This window comes from Mesitornis unicolor, unplaced genomic scaffold (genome assembly GCF_000695765.1).
Source record: "Mesitornis unicolor isolate BGI_N332 unplaced genomic scaffold, ASM69576v1 scaffold20469, whole genome shotgun sequence".
Classification (NCBI taxonomy): Eukaryota; Metazoa; Chordata; class Aves; order Mesitornithiformes; family Mesitornithidae; genus Mesitornis; species Mesitornis unicolor.
In genome coordinates, this window is record NW_010208217.1 from 28,133 (window position 1) to 52,019 (window position 23,887).

At 48.5% G+C, this 23,887-nt stretch overlaps 2 protein-coding genes across 2 annotated transcripts in view; one reads left to right on the top strand and one right to left on the bottom strand.

The window, feature by feature from the left end:
• SHROOM3 (shroom family member 3) overlaps positions 1 to 13,475 on the top strand; it is a 28,282-nt gene extending 14,807 nt beyond the window's left edge. The window contains exons 5-10 of the mRNA XM_010192424.1: positions 2,372 to 2,448; positions 5,544 to 6,443; positions 7,461 to 7,973; positions 8,438 to 8,588; positions 12,132 to 12,404; positions 13,026 to 13,475. Coding sequence (XP_010190726.1) covers positions 2,372 to 2,448; positions 5,544 to 6,443; positions 7,461 to 7,973; positions 8,438 to 8,588; positions 12,132 to 12,404; positions 13,026 to 13,385 — 2,274 coding nt within the window. The 3' untranslated portion in view covers positions 13,386 to 13,475. The remainder of the gene's footprint in view (positions 1 to 2,371; positions 2,449 to 5,543; positions 6,444 to 7,460; positions 7,974 to 8,437; positions 8,589 to 12,131; positions 12,405 to 13,025) is intronic.
• Positions 13,476 to 22,065: 8,590 nt separating this feature from the next.
• Positions 22,066 to 22,880, bottom strand: LOC104546915 (16 kDa beta-galactoside-binding lectin). The gene is made up of 3 exons (XM_010192425.1): positions 22,732 to 22,880; positions 22,442 to 22,613; positions 22,066 to 22,279 (listed from the first exon to the last, which is right to left on the bottom strand). The coding sequence occupies exons 1-3, from the start codon at positions 22,878 to 22,880 to the stop codon at positions 22,136 to 22,138; spliced, it is 465 nt and encodes a 154-aa protein (XP_010190727.1). The 3' UTR covers positions 22,066 to 22,135.
• Between the last annotated feature and the right edge of the window lie 1,007 nt (positions 22,881 to 23,887).

Here is a 23,887-nt window from a genome sequence, read left to right on the forward strand (position 1 = left end):
ACTCTTTCCATGTCCCTCGTTTGGTGGCTGGGAACACTGCATTGATGTCAGGAGTGGGGAATTTGACTGGCTCTGATGATGGTAAATAGTAGAAGCAGGGAAACTTCAAACTTCAGCAGGCTGAAATCTGCTCAGACCTATTTAGGTGAGTGCAGGTGGTCAGGTCACAGGGATTTACAGCAGTGGTGGGGCTGCTGCCCCTATTTCCACACCAGGCTCCACTCCATCATGGGGAGAGGGAGGAAACAACCAAAATGTGAGGAGAGGCTCCTCGCTCCATATATTCGGAGTGTTTGGGCAGTCTCAGGAAGCTGAGCTCAAGGACATCTCTCTCTGCTCTTGCACTTGCTGCTGGCCCAAGAGCAGATTATCCAGGTGCAACAAAGTGGGACCGAGGAGTCAGATAACGTAGAAGAGGCTCTGAGCAGCATCTCAGAAACAGCCCAAACTGGGGTGCAGGGCAAGGAGTCATCCTCCCAGATCTGTTAAGTGCTTCATTCCAAATATCCTCCCTCGACAGACCTCAGATCCCACACTACGTTTTTAAATAAATACAGAGAATTAAAGAAGCAGCTTGCGAATATCAAGTGACCGAAATGCCTTTCCACAGCCACTGCTGTCTCATCCCACCACTGGGATTTTTCCACACCAGGCAGGCATCGGGCTCATCTGTGCAATTCTGTCACACTTGTGATCGTGAAGTCTTGTGTTCAGTAAGAGGACAGTCCTTAAAAAAGAGTTAGGGTGAAGGAGAAGCTGTGGCTCTTTCTCTGCCTCCTAGAGCAGACTGGCAACAAAAATATGCATGCAGAAGGAGTAAAATCACTAAGATGTGCTTTTTTTGGACAACGAGCAGCCCTAGTTCATTTTTAGGCAGCTCCCTCACTCAGGCAGGGAGTGGACGTGTGTGACCTGGTCTGGGTGATCCTGCTCTGGCATGGGTTGGACTGGATGAGCTTTTGAGGTCCCTTCCAACTCCTAAGATTCTGTGAGACTGTGATTCTGTGACATACAGGGCAGTTCTGGAGACCTTTATTTCCCCCTTGTTGGCTCATTTTTAATCTTGCATACACTTGGAGTTTCTGCCTGTTGAAGCTGGCTCAAGGAAGACGATGAAGAGCAGCGCAGCCCCGCTCCCAGGGCCTTAGTTCAGGTGTAGAAGAGGGGAGAGCCCTCATGGCTGCTTCCCAGAGCTGTATCCACCTCTGCAATGAGGATTTAGTCCGTAGGCAGCTGTGAAAATCCCATTTTTAAATCCTAATTCAGGAAGATGTTTGAACATACACACCAAGGCATAAGTGCTTGTTGGAAAGGGAAGTATATGTTTAAGTGCTCTCTTAAGGAGTTTGGTTTCTGAACTGTCACAGATACAAAGCCACAGCTATAAAAGTAGGGGACAAAGCCAAAGCAACGGAGCGATTTTAGCTCGGTTTAGTTTAGTTTTTCAGATTTCTTGTGGGAAATGTTGATTTCCAGTTCAGCAGCAGCCTTCTCTGCCTCGCTGTGTTTGTCAGCGCCTTGTGTACAGCGTATGATGTATAAATCACATTGCAATGTCACTGCAGGAATTTGTTTAAAGACACAAGGAAATTGATAGCCGTGTGGGATTATTGGCTCTCAGTCCTCAGAGCACATTCTCAGCCTTCCTCCCTCCCTGCTTTTTTAAGTCTGTCTCAGCCCGCATATCTCCCGGCCTCCTAAATCGAGATCCGCGCTCACCCTCCCTCTGCAGCAACGCTGACCAAAAAAGCAAATTAGTAAGAGTGTGGGGAAAGGGGGGGGCACTGAAACCCTCTGGGCTGAAAGGATCGCACGGGAGAAAATACCGAGCTCTTCAAAAGCAGGCTTAGCGTTTGCTTTCATGTCCCACAATAGCCTGGTGTCCTGTGGTGGGAGCTCCGAGGGCAGAGAGGGTCGGATTCACAAAGGTATTTCAGCTGCAGGATTTCTCTGGTTTTAGGTGACAGAAATGCCCAAAGAGGAGGCAGTTCCTGCGCTTTGGTTTTCAAAAGAACCAAGTGCCAGACTTTGGGATGGTTTTCAGCTAAGGCTGCTTCAATGGTGCCTCAGCTCCTTGCACATAAACCAGAGGTGAACACCCAGGTCCCACTGGTACCCTTGAACGTGTTTTTAGAAGAGGCAAGGACCTGCTGAGAGGTTTCCAAAACCCCTTTCTGTGGATAAATGTGTCCACAGTCCATGCTGGGAAAGGTCCTGTGGGCAGGAGGAGGGTGCTGGAGGGTGCCACACCACGCCAGAGCTTTCTTCCTGTCTGTATATGGCACACACTGTGCTTGTGAATTAGGAATTATCAGTGTTTTGTATTTTGTTTTGCTGTCCTCTCACTGCTCACACTTTCTTTGCACTCCAGGACCTGCTGAGGAGGGAGAGCAGCGAGTTTGGCCCCATGGTGAGAGATCCCTTCTACGTGGTGAGCGCAGGAGCCAGGTGGGTGCATGTCAATGTCCCCTGTGTCACGGCAGGCTCAGCTCTTGTCATCCTGCTGCCAGCAGCTGTCACGCATTGTCTGTGTACACGGATGGATCGTGGTGAACCAGAGGAAACATCTGCATGGACGCAGGTGTGGGTGTGCTGTCCCCAGCAGCAATAAATTGCTGTGACCTTTTTACAGTTTCACTATAGACATTCATTCACGATCAGTTCCTCCTCGTGTAGTCTCAGAGCATGTTTCTGCAGCTAATTTCCAATTACAGCCCTTCCAAAATGTGTTTCATCTGCTGTTAGGACTCACATCCAGATGCTACCTTAACTGAAGGGCTCTAAAGCAAAAAATACCTTGCTGTCCCACTCTTGTCTATGTTTTCCCAGTCCAGAGTGCTGCCTTCCCAAGAGCAATTAAACATTTTCAGGCACTAAACCCAGGAAACCTCAGTTATCTTGCTGAACTGGGAGCATTGCATTTCAGCTGCTTTCCCTGGTGCAGGCAGGATGTTTTGCTCAGCAACAGGAGAGAGGGAAATGTTTTTAAAAATAGAGAAGTGTTACCAGAAAACTCATAATATTCGGACTTATGTAACTACCCACTTAGCAGTGGCTTGTTTTGAAGTTAACTGGAGCTGAAGTTATCTTGCTGTATTTACATTTAAATAATAAATAGACGTTTGCCCTAAGCTCTCGAGTGCCCAAACAGCTAACTCGTCTTCCAGTAAAAACCAGCAAAAGGGGCTGAAGGAATTATTCTCTGTTTCTGACAAACTGGCAGTAAATGTCATCCTGCTCCTGCTCTGTTGTCACAGTGGGAGTTAACGCTGCCGTCTCCAGAGCTTTCTCCACGCAGCTCTGGGCCAGAAGTAGAGGAAATCTCCTCATCTCGCTGCATCTTCTGGCTGCCTGGCCATTTTTGCCCCTAAGAAGGCATAAATGTTGTTTAGAGGGACTCAGTCTGCCTCCACCACATCCTTTCATGATTGTTTAAAACACACCTGTTTGATTTGGAATAACGTTATCCATTTTTTTTGTTCCTGAGAGAACACCACAGCTGGTTTAGTTCATCCCTGTTTCTTCTAGGGCTTCATCATTCTTCTCCATAACTACTCACTGCTGCTTTATTTTCCCCCAACCTGTTTTCCAAGTAATGTGATTGAACACTCAGATGGAAAACAAGTTTATTGGGGCACGAAATGTAGGTTCCCGATTTTCAAGCTTCATTGCACAAAGATTATTGGTATTAACTTACCAGTTTTATGATGTTTCTGCTGTGTAGGCATCTTGAATGCTCTGGGAGATGTGAGGTTGCTTTCCCTTCTTGATCAGAATTGGAGTCCCAAAAGCTACAAGGAAAGGATGGGAGGAAGGAAAACACCCTTGACCCTGAGGACACAGAGTCCACCACGCAGGCAGCAAATCACTCCCCATGAGCCTCAACTATTCAGTGATTTTTCTTATGTGGCTGTACCTGGAATGACCTCAAAGAATGGGGATGAGTTTTGAAGCCAGAGGTCTCTGATGGTGCATTGCTAAAGCCAGTAGAAGTTTTGCATGTATTTCTCTGTGAGAATGAGATCCGAATCCTCCGCAGCCTGAAGAGGAGAGGTAGACCAGGACTGTAGCCCCATGGCACTGATTCACAGCAGCTCCTCTATTAGGATACTGCTGAACGTTCCCCCACTGTGAATGAGCATTGCAGCCTGGGTCATAGGGATTTTTGTAGCATCTTTAGTCCATCTCTTAAGAGATGCAGTCTGCTCCCTGCCCTCTCGCTGCTCCCCAGGTGCCATGCCAGAGCTGTCTCGTCAGCACTGCTGGGAGCGCTTGTTGCTCCTCCAATTTTAGAAGCCACAATCGCTCCCACAGTAGGAGACATCTTTCAATTCGAGCTTTCCCATCTGGCATTTCTGACAAACGCTGAGCATCTCCAAAGAATACGCCTTGCTACTGTCCAGAAACCACAGACAATACCGAGAGGGGCTGTCTGGGAAGCTTCCCCACCCCCAGGCGAAAGCTGCCAAATTCTCAGTCACACCAGAATAAAGCCGGAACGAGCCATGGCTTTGACGGAGTTATTCTTAATTTGTACCAGTACAACGGAGAGCAAATTTGGGGCCCAGGTCTCAACCATCACGGATCGGCAGCGTGGGATTATTTGAACAATACGTCTCGAGAACAGAAAATACACTGGCAGTAGAGCTTTATTGTATTTGATTGCTTAATGGTACGGCCTCATGTTTTCAGGCCATCTTCTCTCCCATCTGCTAGCGCTATTTTTACTGCTCATTTTGTTATCCACCTAAATAGCTGTATGGGCAAGCAGGTTTGGCCATGGATTCTGGGCAGGATCCTCACTTCCAAGGCCGGTGTTTCTCAGACTCAAATGAGGACATCAGGAAGGAATCGTTTCATCTGCTGACTCTGCAGCCTTAACATCCGTTTGCAGTCGAAGTGCATTGGCTTTGGGTTTAGTAACACCTGCCCATCTGCGTGGAGCTTTTTTTCCTAACAGGATTCCCAAGGTTTTAAGAGCTTTTTTTCCCTGTTTCTCTGCAGTCAAAACAGTGCATTTTTTTGGCCTCACGTGGTTCTCAGAGACAGTTTAATCATTTAATGGCACCTTTCCAACAGGAGCAGATAATGCTATGGGAAATTTTGGCCCATAAAGCTGACATTCTTCAAATTATCAGCAGTTGAGAGTGGAGTTTGATGGCAGATCGTGTCAAGTAGTTTTCCTTTCAGCAGTTACCATCTATAACAAACAAAATTCAAACCAAGGCTGGAAAGAAAGCCAGGCACTTAGGTTTTCCTAAATATATATGTTTTTTAATGAGTTTTTGCTGTGATACTTGCTACCTGTGTGTACATCTGTGGTGTGATCTAGCAGACACTGAAAGCGATAGGAGATGGTGAGTGAGAATGGACCCAGCTCTGTGTCCCCAGCAATACCAGAATGGATTTTACTACTGTTTTCAAAGCACAACTGCACCTCACTTGGATCAGTTGTATAATTTGCTCATTAAGGAGGCGCACAATAGCTTTTCTTGCCCATTGATTACTTTAAATCTCATCATGGTCTGTCTCTTGGTTTTTAGGTCTATCAGCAAGAAGGAAAGAAGCCACTCAGAAAAAGTGGCCTTCCCGAGTTACTATCCCCATCCTCACCACAGCAGCGAGGTTGTCACCAGCTCCACCACGCTGAGCGAGACCCACAAACTCTCAGAGCTTTCCAGGCCGGATAGCAGGACTTCTGCATTTGTCCCATCCCCGACAGAGGCACAGAGTCACCACCCTGAGCAAAAGCAAGGCTTTAAACCCTTGTTCCTTAACCTTACTCCTGCATCTGGCCAGTCCGCCCCTAACACACCCACCCAGACTCCCTCAGACTTCCAGACTGCGGGCGATGGCCAGGCTCCGAGGCAGCACCATGCCAAAAGAGATGCTGTTCCTCCTGAGGGCAATGGTAATGTCCAAGCACAGTCTTCAGATGCTGTCCAGGACAGATCCCCTGAGACTCCCACAGATGAAATGATGTGGAGAAGGAAAGCTGGGCTGCTTCACAGATCCCTCCCACCCAAAGTGGTGTGGGCTCATTCAGTCAAAGACAACAGCCACCCAAGGGCTGTGGTGTCTCCTCCAGCAGCCAGGCCAACGTTCTCCCAGAGGTGGCAGTCCCTGCCGACACAGAGCAGCACTTCTTCTGACCCCGAGACCCCTTCTCCGCAGGGGACAACCCATCTCCGGATCTCGGAGTCAGGCCTACAGCTCACACCACCACCATTGGGGCAGGATGATGAAGATGATGAGGTGTTTGTCATGCCTTCCCAGCCCGGGAGCGTTGCTCCCAGCTTGTCACCCCTACTGCCATCCCTGAGCTCTTGCACTGCTGCAAACGGCACCGAGGAATTCCCACCTCCTCCCCCTCCGGCGGCACGTGAGGGGAACGGGGCAGCTGGAGACAAACCCACCCGGCTCACAGAGGAGGCCCAAGTGAGGTAAGGGAGGGCTGTAACGTGGCATTTGGGGCATTGTAGGGCCATGTACAGTAAGAAATGTGGGGCTACAGACAAATGGGATTGACCTCTGCAGTTCTGCGTGCCGAGACGACCCACCCACAGCTACCAGCTGAGCGTGAGGCTTGCAGATGAGTGCAGATGGTCTAAGGGGAGAGAGAGAGACAGACAGACAGACAGGCTCACTGCTGCAGGACTTTGCTGGCTGCCAAGAGCATTGTCAAGTGTGGCCAGGGCAGAAAGCTTTGTGGCCCATCAGGAGGTGCACTGGCAGGTCCTTAGCCAGCAAGGTTATGGGTGAGAAACTGTCCTGGTCTTTTCCCCCTGCAGTTACCATATGGATTTCAGTGGGTTTGCTTCTTACTCCAGTATGAAGAGTTAAAATGGCTGCTGACTCCTTCCACTTACTGGTTTTTGAGAGAAAATCCATGACGGTTTTTCCAAACAGTCAAGAGTTTCCCAGAATACATTTTGGACCTGGCACAGAACAATGCTGTTATGAAACAGTGACCATCTGCCAAGAAGTGACAACAGAAATATGTCACAGTAACACTGTATAGTGAATTTTTCCTGAAGGATAGGGCTTTGGGCTGGGTGCCCAGCTGGTTGAACTCGGCACAGCTTCCCTTGCTCCCAGGGAGCTGCTCTGATCTCCTTCAGGGTAGAATCTGGCTGGGCTATGGTAGCGATTGGCTTTTCCAACGTGAAAAGGACAAATATATATAGGCTGGCATTGCCAGGTGGTGAGACTCAATGTCCCTAGCCCGTGAGCAGAAACCAAACCATTCTTCCTGTGTTGGAATGGCAAAGCAGCAGGGACCAGGTTGAGGGGGTGCCAGCTCCTGGTGCCATAGTGTGAGCCTTGCCGTGTTGAAATGTGAAATAAGAGACAAACATAAGTGAGAGAGAAGGAAAATTTGCTTGTGTCAGGCCTTCACCATATGATCACAGTGGTCCTGTGTGCTTTGTCTTCATCTCACAGAATTTTTCTGTCCATAGCAGCTCCAAAAGCTTTCCCAAAGCTGTGTCTGAGAGGGAGATAACAGGCACCAGTATCGCTGAAAATAATTGGTGCCTCTCACTACCTGCGTCAAAGAGGAGCAGCTCTCCATCTGCTGTGGATAGGCAGCACCAGTTACCTGCTTGTTCTGAAGGTCCTCAAAGCTCCGACAGACAGCCCACAGCTCACCCTGAAAGCAACCACAGAGAGCCAGCAGTCATCACTGGAGAGTCGGAAAACGGCAGCCTGGACTCTGGGATGCTCAGCACAGCACCTCCAGCGAAGGCAAAGACAAAGACCCCCGAGGACATGAAGTCAGAGGCTCTGGCAAAAGAGATCATCCATAAAGACAAGTCTCTGGCTGATATCCTGGACCCAGATTCCAAAATGAAGACAACCATGGACTTAATGGAAGGGCTTTTCCCCAGCGGAAGGAGCTTGCTGAAGGAGAACAACATGAGAAGGAGGATGACGCAGAGGAAAGCTAGCAGGACAGCAGCCGAAGCAGACACGTAAGCACTGCCTCTTTGGGTTGTGGGATGGTGTTGCAGCACAGCTCGGTGCTTGCTTGCTTGAGTAAAATCAGGACCAAAACAGCGTTGGGCAGAAAGATAATGAGGAGCCAAATTTTGGAGGGAGAGATGGGGGCACCTACTTATTATGCAGGGATGCAAAGATCAGCCCAAGTCCTGTGGTGTGGTTGTTCTAAGGTAGATACAGCTGGAGAACCGTATGTAAGTAAGCTGTAATGCACTTATAAGTGGTGCAATGATAAGGTGGTCTGTCGAACCATCGCCAGCTGAGCTGTGCTGATTTCCCTTCAGCAAGGATATGAGTTGTTAACCACTCAACATTGAAACAGAGCCGCTGTGGTGGTGAGGAAAGCAGCTGACGTGCACCCTCTGATGGCAGGAATCCTCTGTGGTTAACAACTGGGAAGGTACTGAACAACTCCTTTTTCTTCACTGTGGTCTAGGAGAGAAGAAAAGGAAGCTCCCGTAACGCTGGTCCCCTGTCCTGCTTATTACAGTGTTTCAGCCCCCAAAGCAGAGCTGCTGAATAAAATCAAGGACTTGCCAGAAGAAGTCAGTGAGGAAGAGGAGCTGCTGGACATCAATGAGAAGAAGGTAAATTCGGCACACACCACCACTTGCTGGTTACATTCCTGAAATATTTAATAAGCCCTAAAGTAAAGTGCGTCTCTGTTTGAGGTCAGCTTTTGGCAGTCCCAACTTGTGTAGGGGCTGGTGCATTTGGGCCACTTATGAAGCTTCATTAGGGTGACCCAGACTGAATGAAGAGGGCTGACCTGAGCACTTACTGCAAATTTGGGAGCACACCTTGCAGCCCTGAGGCAGAGCCCAGCCAGTGACTGCACTGTCTCGGTGCATGGTTTCACCCTTGGATTTTCCTCCTCAGTAAAGCAAATTTACCCATTTTACCCACTGACAGCACTCACAGCCTCCACAGACACATGGGTTGCTCTCATTTCCCCATACTTTATTGTTTCACTGACCTGCTGAAAGCCATGTGCACCTCAGCAGCTCAGTCAGCACCACCTCTGTGAGAGCAAAGCAGGGCAGGAGAGGAGGAAACATTTTCCTCTCATACTGTGGGTACATTTCACTGAGGAATGGCCCCTGCAGTTGTTGCTGTAGGTTTGGGTGCTCTGTCTCCCAGAGTTTTTGCAGAGCCTTCTAATTTGTCCCTGTGGTTGTCTCACAGTGGTAACCTGCTCATTACAGACATGATGTGAAGCTCACAAATCCCAAAGAGCCACAGGCAGGCACTTGAATGTCTGTGTCTCCCTTCACACACACGTGCCAAAAGCAACTCTGCCTGCCTGTAAATGTAAAACATCCTACACTGCACTGGACGGAGTGGCACAGACCATATTTCATGCTGTTTGTACAACAGCAGAGTTTAAACATCCTGAAGGATACAAATACTTGTGCAAGCCCCATATGCTGTGAATATAGCACTTAATTCTTCCTGCACTGAAATCAGGCATAGATTTAAAGAAAGGCTCCCAAACCTAGCCTCTTTGTCACAGTGCAGGGGATTCACGTATTTGTAGCACAACTCCACATCTCTCCGGGTGCTCATCTCCATGCCAAGTGTCCAAAAGCAGAGAGAAGGCGTGAGGCTGAGTGGTGTAGAGGAATTGCAATTTATCCTGCAGCCCTGACTCGGAGAGATGACTCTTTTCATTCTCACCTTTTATCTGCTAAGCCAAATCTCTTCCCTACCAGGCTTTAACAGAGTGACAGAATGGGACCTCCATCAAAGTGCTCTGTAACACAGATTGTGACCAGTAAGTGAGTAGATGAGCTCTGTTTTGTGGAGCATTTGAGGTACAGGTAGGATTTCCTTGGGTATTTGGAGAACTGTCATACCCTGCTGCTGGAATGGGCTAGAGACACTGGCCATTGCTGCCATCTCTTATTTCTGTGCTCCTACACACGTTCTGGGTAGCAAGTCTACGCCAGTAGATCATGCATGTGTTGCTAGTCAGATGCATTTGGCTCAGGCCTTCGTCTGCTGCTTTAATTATCCGTCCCAAACCCACTGTTTTAGAGTTCTCACCTTCAAAGGTAATCACAGCCCCTGCCATGTCTGTAGCACTGGATCAATTCTTGGGCTGCTCTTCATTTCAAAGCTGCCTGCTTCCACCAACGTGAAAGGTAGGGGGTAATTAAACACGATGAGGGTGCTGCTCCGAGGAGCTGGTGGACATGCTGCAGGCATCTGACGGGCTTGCAGGGAGATGTGAGGCTGCCGTGGAGGACAAGTCCCAGGCCTCAGAGGTTACATTTGCATGGAAAAACAGAAATAGATGGGAGTGATCAGGCCCAGACAGCAAGATCTGCCGGCATGTTTGCTCATGGCCTGTGTGAAGTAACATTTGCATAGGCATTATCTGAGAAGGCAGCTACTCTGAGAGCTCATTTGGGTAAACCAGGCTCATTTCCACTGTAAGCATGCAAAGGAGCTATCTATATTGGTTGGCATTTGGGATCGCAGAGACTCACTGATTAACAAACACAAAGCAATTATTTCGCAGTCCCTGTCCAGCTGCCATGCCTCCAGAACAAAGGTGCATCACTCCCTGCCGTCCCATAGCCCCCTGCCAGCTCTGAGCAGCTCCATCCTCCTCAAAACCTCTCCAGGTTAATGCCAGACTTTATGTCCAGCCCATCACATCCAGCTTTGCTGTTTCATGCCCCCAGCACCGTAATAATTGAAAAAAATGTCCCTTCTTTTGCTCCTCAGGATTTAGTCCAGCAATCAACTGGTGAGGACCACAGATCTTTCTTTTGAAGGTGGCATTAGCATCATAAGCACACTGAGGAGACAGTGCAAGGGGAGTTTTGGTTGTCCCTTATCCTAACGGGTGGGATTTAGTCCCACCTTTGCTCCCCTCTCCCCCTGAACTTCCCTGCTAACAAACAGCGTGACTTAGCAGTTTGTTTTCAGATCATTTTACTCGCATTTTGTTCAGCCTTTGCGTGTCTGAGGAAGCTGGTGGACTGTACTAAGTGTACCATCTAGTGGTGTCTGCCTAAAAAGCGCTCTTTACTTCCCAGCTGAGAAACCAGCGTTTAAACCCCGCTCTGACAGGCCACAACTAAGTCTGAAGATCCTTTCTCCTTTGAAGCAGACCACCTTGCTAATTGGAATTACCATCGGTTTTGATGGAAAGGAGGCTGTGTTAGTAAACCTTGAGAGAATATTTTCAGGCAGTTTGTGATTTACTTCTATTTCATGCTGCAGGGTTTGTATGCAGAGCAGATTAACACACATATCACGATGCCTCAGCAGGGCATGAACTGAAGAGGCTGAACTTACCCAACCTCTGTATCAAGAGCTTTTCCTGCTCTCAGTTCTGACTAAACAGAAGCAAGAACTGCATGCCCCAAGCCATAGACTTCTGCTTTTGCATATGTCTTTCCCCTAACTCCTCACAGGAATTAGGATCCCCAGCACATGTGCAGCACTGCTGTTTCTGGAGTAACTGAACCCTGGGGGCCTCCTTTTCTTTGGCAGTGAAACACTTGCCAGCGTTTTCGCAAAATGGGTGTGTGCTCTCCATGTTTTTGCTCAATTGCCAAGTAAATTTCGAGCATCTTTGGTTCAAATGCTTGCTTGATGCCAGCACAGTCTCCTGTCGTGCCACTAATACAACTTTAAATTCATTTTTCTGGCAGCTGTTTTGTACAGTGCTGAGTTGTGAAAAATACAACATCCAAAGGAGAAATCTCAGGCTGGGACAGGGAGTGAGGAATAAATACACAGGAGATGTGACTGCAGCTCTTGTCACTCGGGTACTTTAAAGAACCTTTTGAAGAAGGGTGCATACGATGATCCTCTTTCAGGTGTCAGTTCCTGGGTATCAGAATGTGGTACACCAAATCAGATGTCTCTCTTAAAAATGTTCATTGGGGTGGTAGAACAAATATATCCTCATGTAATCTGATGAGGTGATAATTCAGATTAGATGTGGAATTTCAGAGTTTTCTCTCTTTCCTCCTTAATGTCTTCTTTGTCAGCTGTTGCTGGCTGGACCCAGCTCCTCAGACACCAGAGCCATATCCTCTTGCTGTCGTCATCCGTATGACCAGGGTGACTGTGGTAATGACCGATGTGGCGCTGTGTTTCCCTTCTGACAGGCTGAGCTCATCGGGAGCTTGACCCACAAACTGGAAATCCTGAAGGAAGCCAAGGAAGGCCTGCTTGCGGACATCAAGATGAATAACGCTCTGGGAGAAGAGGTGGAGCTGTTGATCAGCCAGCTATGCAAACCCAACGAGTTTGACAAATACAAGATGTTCATCGGCGATTTGGATAAGGTGGTGAACCTCTTGCTCTCCCTTTCGGGACGCCTGGCCCGCGTAGAGAACGTTTTGAGTAGTCTAGGGGAAAACGCCAACAGCGAGGAGCGGGTACGTATCTGCGCAGCCGTAGCGTCGTGGCCTTTTTTGGGGTGCAAGGACAGCAGCAGTCACAAGAACCGAGTAAGACAGGACCTTCAAAAGCTTGTAGGGAGGAAAGTGCCTTCATCCTTATGTGTAAGCGGTAGCAAAGGTGGTTCTGGCCCTGGGAATCCTGGTCCTGGTTTCTGTAAATGTCTCAGATCCTGCAGCTTTTGTCTCGAAACAGAATGGCCGTGTTTGGGACGGCGTGTCTGCAGGATAGGCCATATGGTGGTGTGGTCCTGGAACAACCCTCCGCCTTTTGCCTCCGTCGAAGCCACACTTTAACATTGTTTGGCTGGCAGTGGGAGGCAAAGCCAGATTTTCCTAGTAGCTGCTGCTTTCAAGGAAGTTTTATTGCCTTTCCTGGAGCACTTTGTGGCCCACATTGAGTAGCACATCCAAAGTGAGATACAGTGGGATCCACATGCAGTCTGCCATGAGGAGTTCATCCTCCTCCTTTTGACCGTGAGTTTGGGAGCTAAGCAGTCATCCCACCACCCTGGGAGGTGGCAAATGTGGTGTGAGGGGGAAGGAGAAGGGGTGAGCTGGGTGCTGCTGATACTGAAGCACTCTCTCTGGTGTGTGCAGAGCTCGCTGAACGAGAAGAGGAAACTGCTGGCTGGCCAGCACGAAGACGCCCGGGAACTGAAGGAAAACCTCGACCGTCGAGAACGGGTGGTTTTGGAGATCCTGGGCAACTACCTCTCAGAGGAGCAGCTCCAGGATTACCAGCACTTTGTCAAGATGAAGTCCGCGCTCCTTATAGAGCAGCGAGAGCTGGACGATAAAATCAAGCTGGGGCAGGAACAGCTCAAGTGCCTGATGGAAAGCCTCCCCACAGACTTCACGCCCCGGGACGCGACAGCAGCGGCTGCCCTGGCTGCAGCACTTGCTACCTCTGCTGGGGCCGGTGGTAAAACGCCTCCAGCGGTCTCCTCCTCGCTCTAACCTTTCCCTGGGGTAAAGTCCTCCTGCTCGAGAATTTGGCAGATGGTTTTCTACAGTGACAATGAGCGGAGACAGGTTTGAAACGAGATTTTAATGAAGGACACACAAAAAATTAGCAATAATAAAGGTTTTATTTTCCTTTCCTTCCACCTCTGCTTCCTGGAAACGTAAATCAGTGTGGAGGGCAATCTCCTCCTGCCAGAGATGAGGAAGAGTCTCACGACAAATAAACACATTACCTTTAATAAAACACCTGACCTCCTCTCTTGCCTCCCTTTCCTGCCTACCTGGCACCACAAGAAATAATGAAGGATCTAAAAGAATGAAGCCTTAAAAGTAAAACCGACCCATTCTACTGAACATTATTGATATTTATATTTTTTAAAGAACAAGACAGAATGTGTAAGTTTTTGTACATACTCTAATCAGCTACTTGATTCTACTTTGTTCTGTATGTAGAAAAGACATTTAATTTTGTATTTTGTGAAAACCTTAACTAAAAGAGGGAACCCCAAAGATAGTCATGCGTTAGCTTGAAACACCTCTTCGTGGTTTTGTTCTTGTTGTTGTTGTTTTTTAATATAATAAAGGGCTACCAGAAGAAGCTTCAACCTGTTTCGACACATGCTAAATATACCATTACGTGTGGCCTTGGGAAGGAGTTTTTAATTAGGAAAATACAGTATTTCCTCTTCTGGGTCTTGTGATCCACTGGTTCTGGAGTTTAAACACGCTTTTATGAGCCGCTGCCTCTCAGGAGCCCAGGTGAGCAGGAAGGAATGAGCTCAGGTCTGGACTCACTGTGGGACTGGGGGGAATCTGTCTTTGTTTGAAATAATCTGACTCAGGATCTGTATCACTGTTGCAGCCTGAATGCATTTCCATGAGATGCGAGGGATCTCTAATGACGTTATTTATAGGGCTGGTTTTGTGGAGGGATGATACCCACTAGGACTTCTTTCATACAGCAGTACCTCATTTTTCTGCACCCGCTTCATCAGGAATTATTTCACAAGCCAGAAGAGGCACTGATGTGAAATTCAATATTCCCTTCCTCCCCACAGCAATCACGCACACGTAACGATAACGTCGTGCGCCCAGGTTAGACAAGAGCCTACCACAAAGACTGTTGGATTATTTCCTGGTCAGGCCAACTTGAACTAACTAAAGTTGCCCGGCTGAACCTTACAGGATCAACTTACTAACCTGGGATGTGTTTTGTGCTCTAACAAACTGCATCCCTGTTCTAATGAAGAGGCTAAAGGCTGCAGGAACAGCTTACCACCATGGCCAAGGAGCCAGATCCGGGTCATCTCTCCTCAAATAATGCAGAGGTTTCGTGCTGCAGCAAGAAAAGTCCACCAAAACCAGAGCAGAGGTTTCAGTCGTGTCGTGTTCAAGTCCATTCATTTTGAATTTCAGCTCTAGGATGTGACTGAAAATCACAACATTTGTTGCTTTCCGTGCTGGTTTTAAAGCCCCCTTGTATTTATTTTACTAGCTCACATCCTAGCTCCTCCACAGGCAGCTTGGCAGACTAAAGAAAATGCCTATGTCATATCAAGCACCAATTCTCCAATTCCCACAAGAAAATCTACCTGATTTTTAATGCTTTTTGAAGCAGAACACCAGTTACCTGCGATGACAGCAAATGCACCCCTTTCATCACTTCTCAGCTTGAACGCTATTCAGGCTCATGCAGCATTTCATGAGAACCCTAAGCAGGGGAGCTGATTTTTCTGCCTTCCCAGCTGAATCATAAACAGAATTGGAGGGAAAAGTATTTTGGGGGCCATTCAAGAATAATTCTTTGTTTGAGGGGACTTTCAGGGAAACAGTGGAGGGAGCCGTTTCAAGCCAATCAAAACATCTCATTTGTCCTAACAAAATAAATCCCACACAGTGTTTCAGTTTAGTTGATCGTATTTTAAAGTTGTTTTCACTTAGATTTTTTTTTTTCCTTACAGCCCCTCTTCCATCAAGACTTGGCAGGTTTTTGGGAACAGTTTGGGACCAGCCAACATTGCATTTTCTGTTGAAGTAACTGCACTTGGCGGGCAGTCGGCCAGCCTTGTGGTGGTGGTATATAAGGCATAACTAAATAGTGTGTAAAACGGTTTATTTTGTCAGGTTTCCAGCTAGGAAAGTTTGAGGTTAAGGGATCATGGTGGTTTGCAGGAAATTCGGATGTTTGGCACGGCTCCACGGTCCAGCAAGTTTGGGGGGTGCTGAAAGCCCTGCGTGTGCTCCCCCTGGATAATGATAAACATCAGGTAATGAGGCAAGTGATAATTCATTCACATTTTTATAACTGCTTACAGCATCAGGTGAAAAATAAGTTACAGTCCATATTTCTGTTGTAAGCACTGGTAAGTTTAGCATTAGGGAACAGTCTTTGCGAGAATTTGTTCAGAAATTGCTCCCCTAACTGCAACTTTGGTAGAAGCACATCTTGACGTGTATTTAAAGGTAATTAAACATCAGCCAAGCCTGCTGATTCACTTCTCAGTGCCTCTGGTAAAAAGGGGAACCTATTCATTGCTCCTTATCCCACCTTGCTTTTCTCTTGTGTTTCTAAAACTAGAATATAATGGAAACTCACTTCTCACAGTCATGACAATTTCATGGGACAGGAGTGCCATGGACGGAATTTTACATTGTTTTTGTCTACTCCTTGTAAACTTACTGAAACAAATCCGAATTTGGGGTCTGGCTAAGTTAGATTTTTTAGCTCTGAACCTGTGGCTGCAGTGGACAAAACCAGTAAGCACAGGGAGTATGATTTGCATTGCTACCCCTTCCCCAAAATGCAGTGTCCCAGGAGTTTCCCCTTGCAACTGCAGCAGGATGTTAAAAACAAATGATTCAAAACGCATCTTGAAATAAGCAGTGGTTCGGGAGAGATGGGCATTTTTGCTAAAAATGAGGATTATTTTTATAATTGAAACATTGGTTTGGGATACTGGGGTGTAATACCCTACCTCCCACCCTGCCACAGGGACAGCCTCTGTGGCCGGCCTCTGTAGGTGATGGTGGAAAAGACTCCTCCCAAAATGTGACTTCAACGTACCAAAGCAGTCTCCAGAGATGTCCATCAGCTGTTGAAGGTCCTGCAATGGCCACCCAGCCCGTTCAGTTGATGCCTAGCACAGGGTGAGGTGCTCAGCCTCGCTTCCTCAGCTCCCGAAAAATCCCTGGGAAGGACAAAGCAGTTAGACTTTTCACAAACATTGCCAGTTGAAGGTAAAAGCTGGTTGTAAAAAAGCAAGGAGGCACTGATGGCACTGAGGTAATCTACTCATCTGGCCTAAAATTTGCCTTTTATTTTATCAGAGCCCTTGGGCAATCGATGGTCACAAGGAATTCACGTCAGCTGCTTTCCTCAAGACTAAATCTAGTGAATTGTGTTTGTTGGTTGTAAGTTTATACATGAGCTCTTTTGTGAAGGTTACCTATAAAATCAGTCAAACGCAGAGAACCAGTTTATGCATCAGGCCTGATCCATCATCTCTACAACGCAGCTGCTGTCGTGGTCATTTAGACTGGTAATTCGGAGAAGCCAACAAACCAAATGGGACAGCATTTCATACACACTCCACACAAATGCTGAATATTCACATGAGCAGTGACTCGTCAGTTGCAAAATGGGAAACAGAGCGAGCTTTTCATAGGAGAACCTGTGGTTTAAATCACATCTAGGGACTCAATCCCTGGGTCTCTCGGTGCTTTATCCAACCATCCACCAAGCCACAGCTGGGCCTGATTCACTTAAGAGCTGTTTCTCCCTTTTTTTTTCCCCTCTAAAGGGAATAGATGTTGACTATGGCATGGCATTATTGTTTGTGTTGTGCAACTGAATGTATTTATGTGGCCAGAGTGGTCTGAGTTTAAGAGATGGTCCTTTCCTGCCCGGATCAGCCAGACTCTACTGTCCCTTTTCAACACAAACTGCAGAAACAGGCTATCAAGTAGCATGGGGAGCCCTTGCCAGACGCTTACACGTGCAATTTTTGCTGCTGCTTATGTGCATACAGCAACACAACGTCTCCATAACAGCACGCTGCATTCGTGCTAAAATCCTTGCACAAACCTGCTCGCCTGAGGCCGGTGGTGAAAAGGGCGGGAAACCGGAGCCCGCCAGGCTTCGCACCCTCAGCCGGGCTTCTGAGGGCAGTCAGCCTGGCTCTGCCTGGACTGGGACTCAGAATCAAGAAAAAGGGCTCATTTTACTCTCAAACCAAACAAAATCTTGCTAAATATGAGCCAGGCAGCTTTTTTTCCCCTCACATTCACAGCTTGAGACAGTCTTGCCAGAGCCCCAGCTCCGCAACAGGGCAAATACTGAGGAAACAGCTTTCGAGGGAGCCGTGTTTGCCCCGCTTGTTCTACCACAGGTGATTTTTTTTAAAAAATAAGATTGTGATTTAAAAAAATGACCTGAGCAAGCTTAGAAAGAATGGTATCTGAAAATGAGAAGCCATTGTGGGAGGTTTTAAAGGAGAAAGTGGCTTTCTGAAGAAGTTTCTCTTGGTTAACCACGCTGGTTTTGCGGCGGGCGCCATTTTACCTCAGGAAGGGGCTTGGCGGGGCCGCCTCACGCTGTCGAAGAGAGGGACACAAGGGGGACATTGGGACCCCCAGCCACCACCATCCCTCCCCAAAATCTCCAAAAATAATAGCAGGGCTTGCTACCCACCCCTCCAGGTGTTTTTTTTTTTTAAACTTAAACCTGTGGGGTAATCAGGGCTAACAAAGGACAGCTGGGCTCAGGGGCAGAGGGCCAGAAGCCCACACACAACGTGCTGCAGGGAAACACGCACCTCAGCCTGAAGCCTGCTGAGGAAAGGTAAGTACATATATATTTTTATACTTTTTTTTTTTCTCTTGTGTGGGAAGGAGCCAGGTTGGGGTTGAGGGGGAAAAATGGCTTAGTTTGTTGGAAAGCAGGCATGTTGGAGGGGTGGTTTCCACAGGGGTGTCCCCAGAGGGAGGGCCCCAGCATGAGGGGATGCAGGGGGTCTCAGTGTGGTGTTCAGGCACAGTTCCTCAGTTGCGTGGTGGCATTTGCCTTCATCTCTTGGTTTATACCTCTGTACAGTGCCTGTGTGAGCCCAAGGGCCAGGTATCCCACAAGTAGCAGAGCCCAGCCTTGTGCTCAGACCTCCATTTCACTACAGGAAAGGGGAATCTCGTGGTTAAGTTTTCACATGCTCTGCATCAAAATGAGGTGCTAGGTATCAGGTAATGCAGCTTATGGCTTGAAGCTTACTTTTTGGAAGTGAGTGACAGAGGTTGCTTTTGGCTTTTAAACTGTGAAGCGGTGGCCAAGAGAGCAGGGGGTGAGGAGACAGCATGGCTGTCAGCACACTGAGTGCTCTTGCAAAGCTGGCTGGTGGTCACATTTCACTTCATACAACAGATGTCGGTTAATTTCTTATGTCTATTGCTTGGAAGAAATTGCCTTGCACCTTTTCCTCTTGTAAATTGCAGTGAGAAGTGACTAGAAGTGACCCAGCTGGCTTTCCCTGCCCCACCACAAGCTGGATTGCCCTTGGGCTTCCCCAGCACTGCCTTCCCACACACTGCCCATACTGACACCACGCTCAGTTTCTGGGTGTAGTGTCCTTCAACTGTATTTTGGGGCTGTGCTGAACACTGTCACATGCCTGCTTGTGTAGCTACAGAGTGACTTGGATGGCCTATTTCTGTCAAGTGAAGTTAATGTGAACTGCTCAAGGAAAAAGTTATTTTTTGAGAAGACAAAGCTGCTGGTCTCTTTTAGCCCTCACTACTCTTTTAGGTCCTGATATTTTCATCCCTCTGTCACAGCTGCTGTTTCCAAACTCATCTCTTCTGCAACTGTTTGTTCTCCTGTTCTGAGACATGAGGTGATAACATACAGCCACTTAATCTGTGTTCATGTTAAAACAAAGCCTCACAGCTGTTTGCCAGGGTCTTCATGGTCCCCTTTCCCCTGTCCATCATGCTCTAGGTACACAGATGATACAGCTTTGATTCCTGGTGAACAGCCACGGATGGAGGCTGAGTTGGGATTAGCAAACTTTCAGGATTCAACAAATGCAAACACTTCAACAGGGATCAGTGTTGTTCTCCCACCACGCTCTCCCCTTGAGTTCAGTGTTCAGGCAACCACAGGGCAGACTCTTCCTATAGGCTCTCAGCTCCTGTTAGGATGTGTTTCTGGACTGAACAACTGACTACACACTATGCAGGATTAAATAAAAATAAAGAATTTTCGAAAAGAAAAGCACCACCCTTAGGCAATGCTGTGGTACTTTCTGCTGCTCCCCAAAGCAAATCGGGTTCCTCCCAGAGATACTGTTGAGCCGAGCTCACCACGGGCTTCCAGGGGAGTGCATTTGGCAGGGACAAGCCCTGCTCATACTTTCACCACAACTCTCTGCCTGCAGCAGGGCACAGTGTTCTGGCTTTCCTGATCACTCTAGCAGAAAAGAAGTCTTGTCTTCGCTCCAGGAGCCAGCCAGGGCACTTCGCATTTACCCTGCCTGTTCACCAGTGTCACGTATATGAACAGGAGTATTTATAGCTCTGGGATATGGGAGAACAAAACTAAAGAGGCAGGAACTGCTGGCAAAGGCCTGCTTCCTTCCTCCCCTTTCTCCTGTTTTGTGGTCTCCTTCGTGGTAGCTGCCAGTGTTCAAAAGCAGGATAAGCCTAATTAACTGCTGTGGAAAGTACAGGAAGGGGGGCAGCCCTGATGAAGGCACTATTTGTACCCTGAGCATAGCAGTCAGGAACACTTGAGGGTAACTGACCTAGAAATCAGCACTGCCAGCTTAACAGGTAAAAATGAGATCAGCTTCACTCCTGTCAGTCTCAGCAGGGCAGACAGCAACAGAGATGGCAGAGGCACCGGCTGGGAGCTCCCCTCTCCCTCTGCAACATAAGGACCTTGTACTTTTGAAGACCTTGTACTGTTTGTCTCTTAGTGTACCCTCAGTCAGATATTAACACACAGCAATAGAGGGGAGCAAGATAAAAAGCCATCCTCTTCTTCCTAACACCCTACCCCTTCCAATAAAATTTCAGGACTTATTTGACAAGGTAAAGCAAAAGCAACACTTCTCTCATCCTTTGCCTCGTAAACACATCCTACCCTCTAAAAACTAACATCCTAATGCCACAGATGTGGGAAATAATGCAGTAGATGCAGGACAGGAATTAATAAGCGCCATTATCTGTGCCCCTGTGTTAAATAAGATAGTCCTGCAGCATGGCCACACAGGGAGCTATCCCTGTCCTGCATTTTTGTCTTACTCCCCCATAGTAGATGGGTTCCAGCAACCGTTCCCCACCCTCCCAGCAGATGCACAGTGGAAACTTTTGCTGAAGTTTGACACTGCAGCAGAGCCCATTGGTGTTCCCCAGACACACATACCTCCCCAGAGGAACAGGTGCCTAAAAAACCTCCTGCTTATTTGCAACCAAATCCCTTGCTATCATTAGCTACATCAGCCAAAAGAGGGAGAGCACGGGCCTCTCTATACACCACCTTCCAATGGCTGAAATACTCTAGAGTGGCATTGCCCCCACCCAAGCAGCTGGCTCAACTGCTCAGCTGTTCAGAGCAGCAGCAAATGCAGGGAGAGATTAGCCAAAAAGAGAGTCAAATTCCACCACTTCAGCAGCATTTGGCTATGGCAGCACCTCACACCAGCACAGTCAGTTGCCAGCTGAGCTGCACTGGGCCAGGGCTGTTGTAGTTGTGATAGCCACAGAGCCAGCCCCCCACCCTGGGCTGCCCAGGCTCCCAGCTCTCCACTTTACCTTTCATCATGTCCTCAAGCGCTGAAACAGTCCCAACTGGAGCCCAACAGGCATGGCTAGCAGGCAGCTGGGGAACAGCAGTAGCAGACACACTCCAAGGCATTGCACGAGCAGAGCAGTTGTACAGAGAAGAGACCATTTACTCAGCTTTTTTTGGTCCACCTAACTGCAGCTAGCTGTATTCAGTGCCCTCAGGATGCAATACCTCCAGGACCCATGACCCCCAGGTTGCTACATGGCTTGACACCCCTACTTGCTATGCTGCTTAGCCACTGACTCAGGGTACATGATCGTGGGTCTCTGTCAGTGCCAAGGCCACAGTTCACAAAGCAGCAGAGACCACCTGAATCCTCGAGACCTCTGTCGGGCTTCACTCTAGGATTCACCTTTTCATCCATGTTTTTTCCCGACTTGCCTGCTCTTCTCCACTCCTTAAGCACACAAGTGCCAGCCTGCAATGCACCCAACTCTTGAGCGCATTCTTGGAAAGCAAAGCTATTTGCAAGAGCACAAGCCATGCCCCATTCCCAGTCTGTCCCCCATCCCCAGCAAGGGGATGACACAAGGCATGCCCAGCATAGACTTTTTTGAGCCTCCCTGCCACAGCAGCCTGGCTGGGACTAATCCCCGAGTTTAGAAACCAAACATCCTGGGACCACTCGCTGCAGCAAACAGGGTCAAGGAAGCAACTACTGCTAAGGTAGCTTTATTCACAGTAAATCATGCTTTGCCTGGCACATGGTCCAACTCAGTACCAGCTGCAAGGCCACAGTTTAAGTAGGCACATCGATGAATACAAACCCTTTCCCACTGCCCACCCCTGTAGCACACACAGGAGCAAGCAGATTAGAGCAGGAAACAGCAGAGGAAGCAGCCATTGCAAGTGTGGGTTTATTTCACTATGCAGGGGTGAGAAAACAAGACAAACCAAGCTATAGCTGTTAGCTGAACTTAATGGCTTTGACTTTAAAGTCACCCTCCACAGCCAAGTATTCAATTTTCTCCATGCCGAGCCGGTTGGGGAACTGGAACTCCGCCTCGGGCAGCTTCACCGTTACCTCTGTTTCATTGAAGGAGATGCAAATCTGTAGAGAGAGCCACAAGAAGGAAGACTAACACATCAAGCTCACCAGCCTGGCTCCCCCCTCCCTCCACACAGGGTACAGGACAGATGAGGTTGCTGCAGGTTTCCAGACAATGCCCACTAGCTCTGTGTGCCAGGGCCTGGCACACCCCCAGGGCCTCACCTCAATCTTGTCACCAAGCTGGAAGGGAAAGTCAGCCTTCCTGTCCTCCTCGCCCCACGTGCCGTCCTGCTTCGAATTGCACACGATGGTGTTGACATCCCCGTGGCAGTCGAAGCGAGGGTTGAAGTGCAGCATGAGGGTGCTGCTGTCCTTCCCTACGTTCACAGCAAACCTGGGGAGACACAAAGGCAGCATAAAGGTGGTGCCTGCACAGCAGCTCAAGCTGACCCCAGCAGGAGCTCAGGCTTCCCCCAGTGCCACAGCAGCCCTTTCACCATCTCCTTACTCACCCTTTGGCATCAGACTTGATCTTCCCTTTGACTTTGACGCACTCTCCGGGCTGGACGTCCAGCTGAGTAACAACCAGTCCCTGCAGGGCCAAACCAGAGGCGTTAATCTGTCCCAAGGCACCAACCAGCTCTGGTAGACCCTGTGCCATTTGCAGTTTGGTGCTAGAAGGAGGGTTGAGTCCGGCCAGATGAATCCCAGTTCACAGCCACCACCCCACTGGGGTATCCCACCCCGCTAGAAGACAGCAGCTGACCAGGAGGTGGTTCAAGCCAATTTAACAAGGGCAGGATGCAGGCACTGTTTTACACACTGCTACTAAAGATATGATTAACAGTAATTAGGCAGCTTTTCTAACACTAGGTCTGTCCCCTTCCACAAGTGGGTCTTCAAGTGACAGGGATCACCAAAAAAAAAAGTGCATTGTCTTGACTTAAAGCAGCCTACACAGAGAGGGGTCAGTGAAGCCCAGCCTTGGCTGCAGCCCAGCAAAGCAGAACAAACACCCCCAGGGAAGCTCCCACTGCGGAGAAAAGGGGTTGTTCCTTTTCCTACAGCCAGGTTATTTGCTCCCCTAATCACATACCCCCAAAACAGCATTTAACATCACCCGTCTCCCTCAGCTAAGAGGAAGATGCTGTTTGGTGAGGTCGGACTTAACTCAGATCATGCGCTCCAAGTCCCCTGGTACAATAATTCTGAGCTCCATTCTAGACTAATTCCAAATAATTCATATTTACTTGGCTAGTTTACTTTGCCTGACATGCACAGGCCCATCCCCAGTGGCTGCCAACTGCTCTGGAGCCCAGTGCTGCCACAGGGCCACCAGCCAGCCCCCCCAGTGCTTGTCCTCCTGCCTGCTCCCTGCTCTGCCCACGGCTGCCAAGGTCAGATTTCCCCCAGTTGCTAAACTGCTTATCCTCACCACACTGACACTGCCTGCTGTCCCCATTTCTAGTGCACTGCTGGAGCCTGAAACACAGCCTCCGTGCCAGGGGGGTCTTTCGAGGAAAGGAGAGCTGGGAGGGTAGGGGCAGGTCAGAACACACAGCCAGCCTGCTTTCCTCTGCCGGTTCAGTAAGAGAGAGCATAGTCCTGGACCCAAAAGGCATTTTTCCAGAAAGAAAATACAGAGTTTAAGAAAAAAAGGTAGAAAGG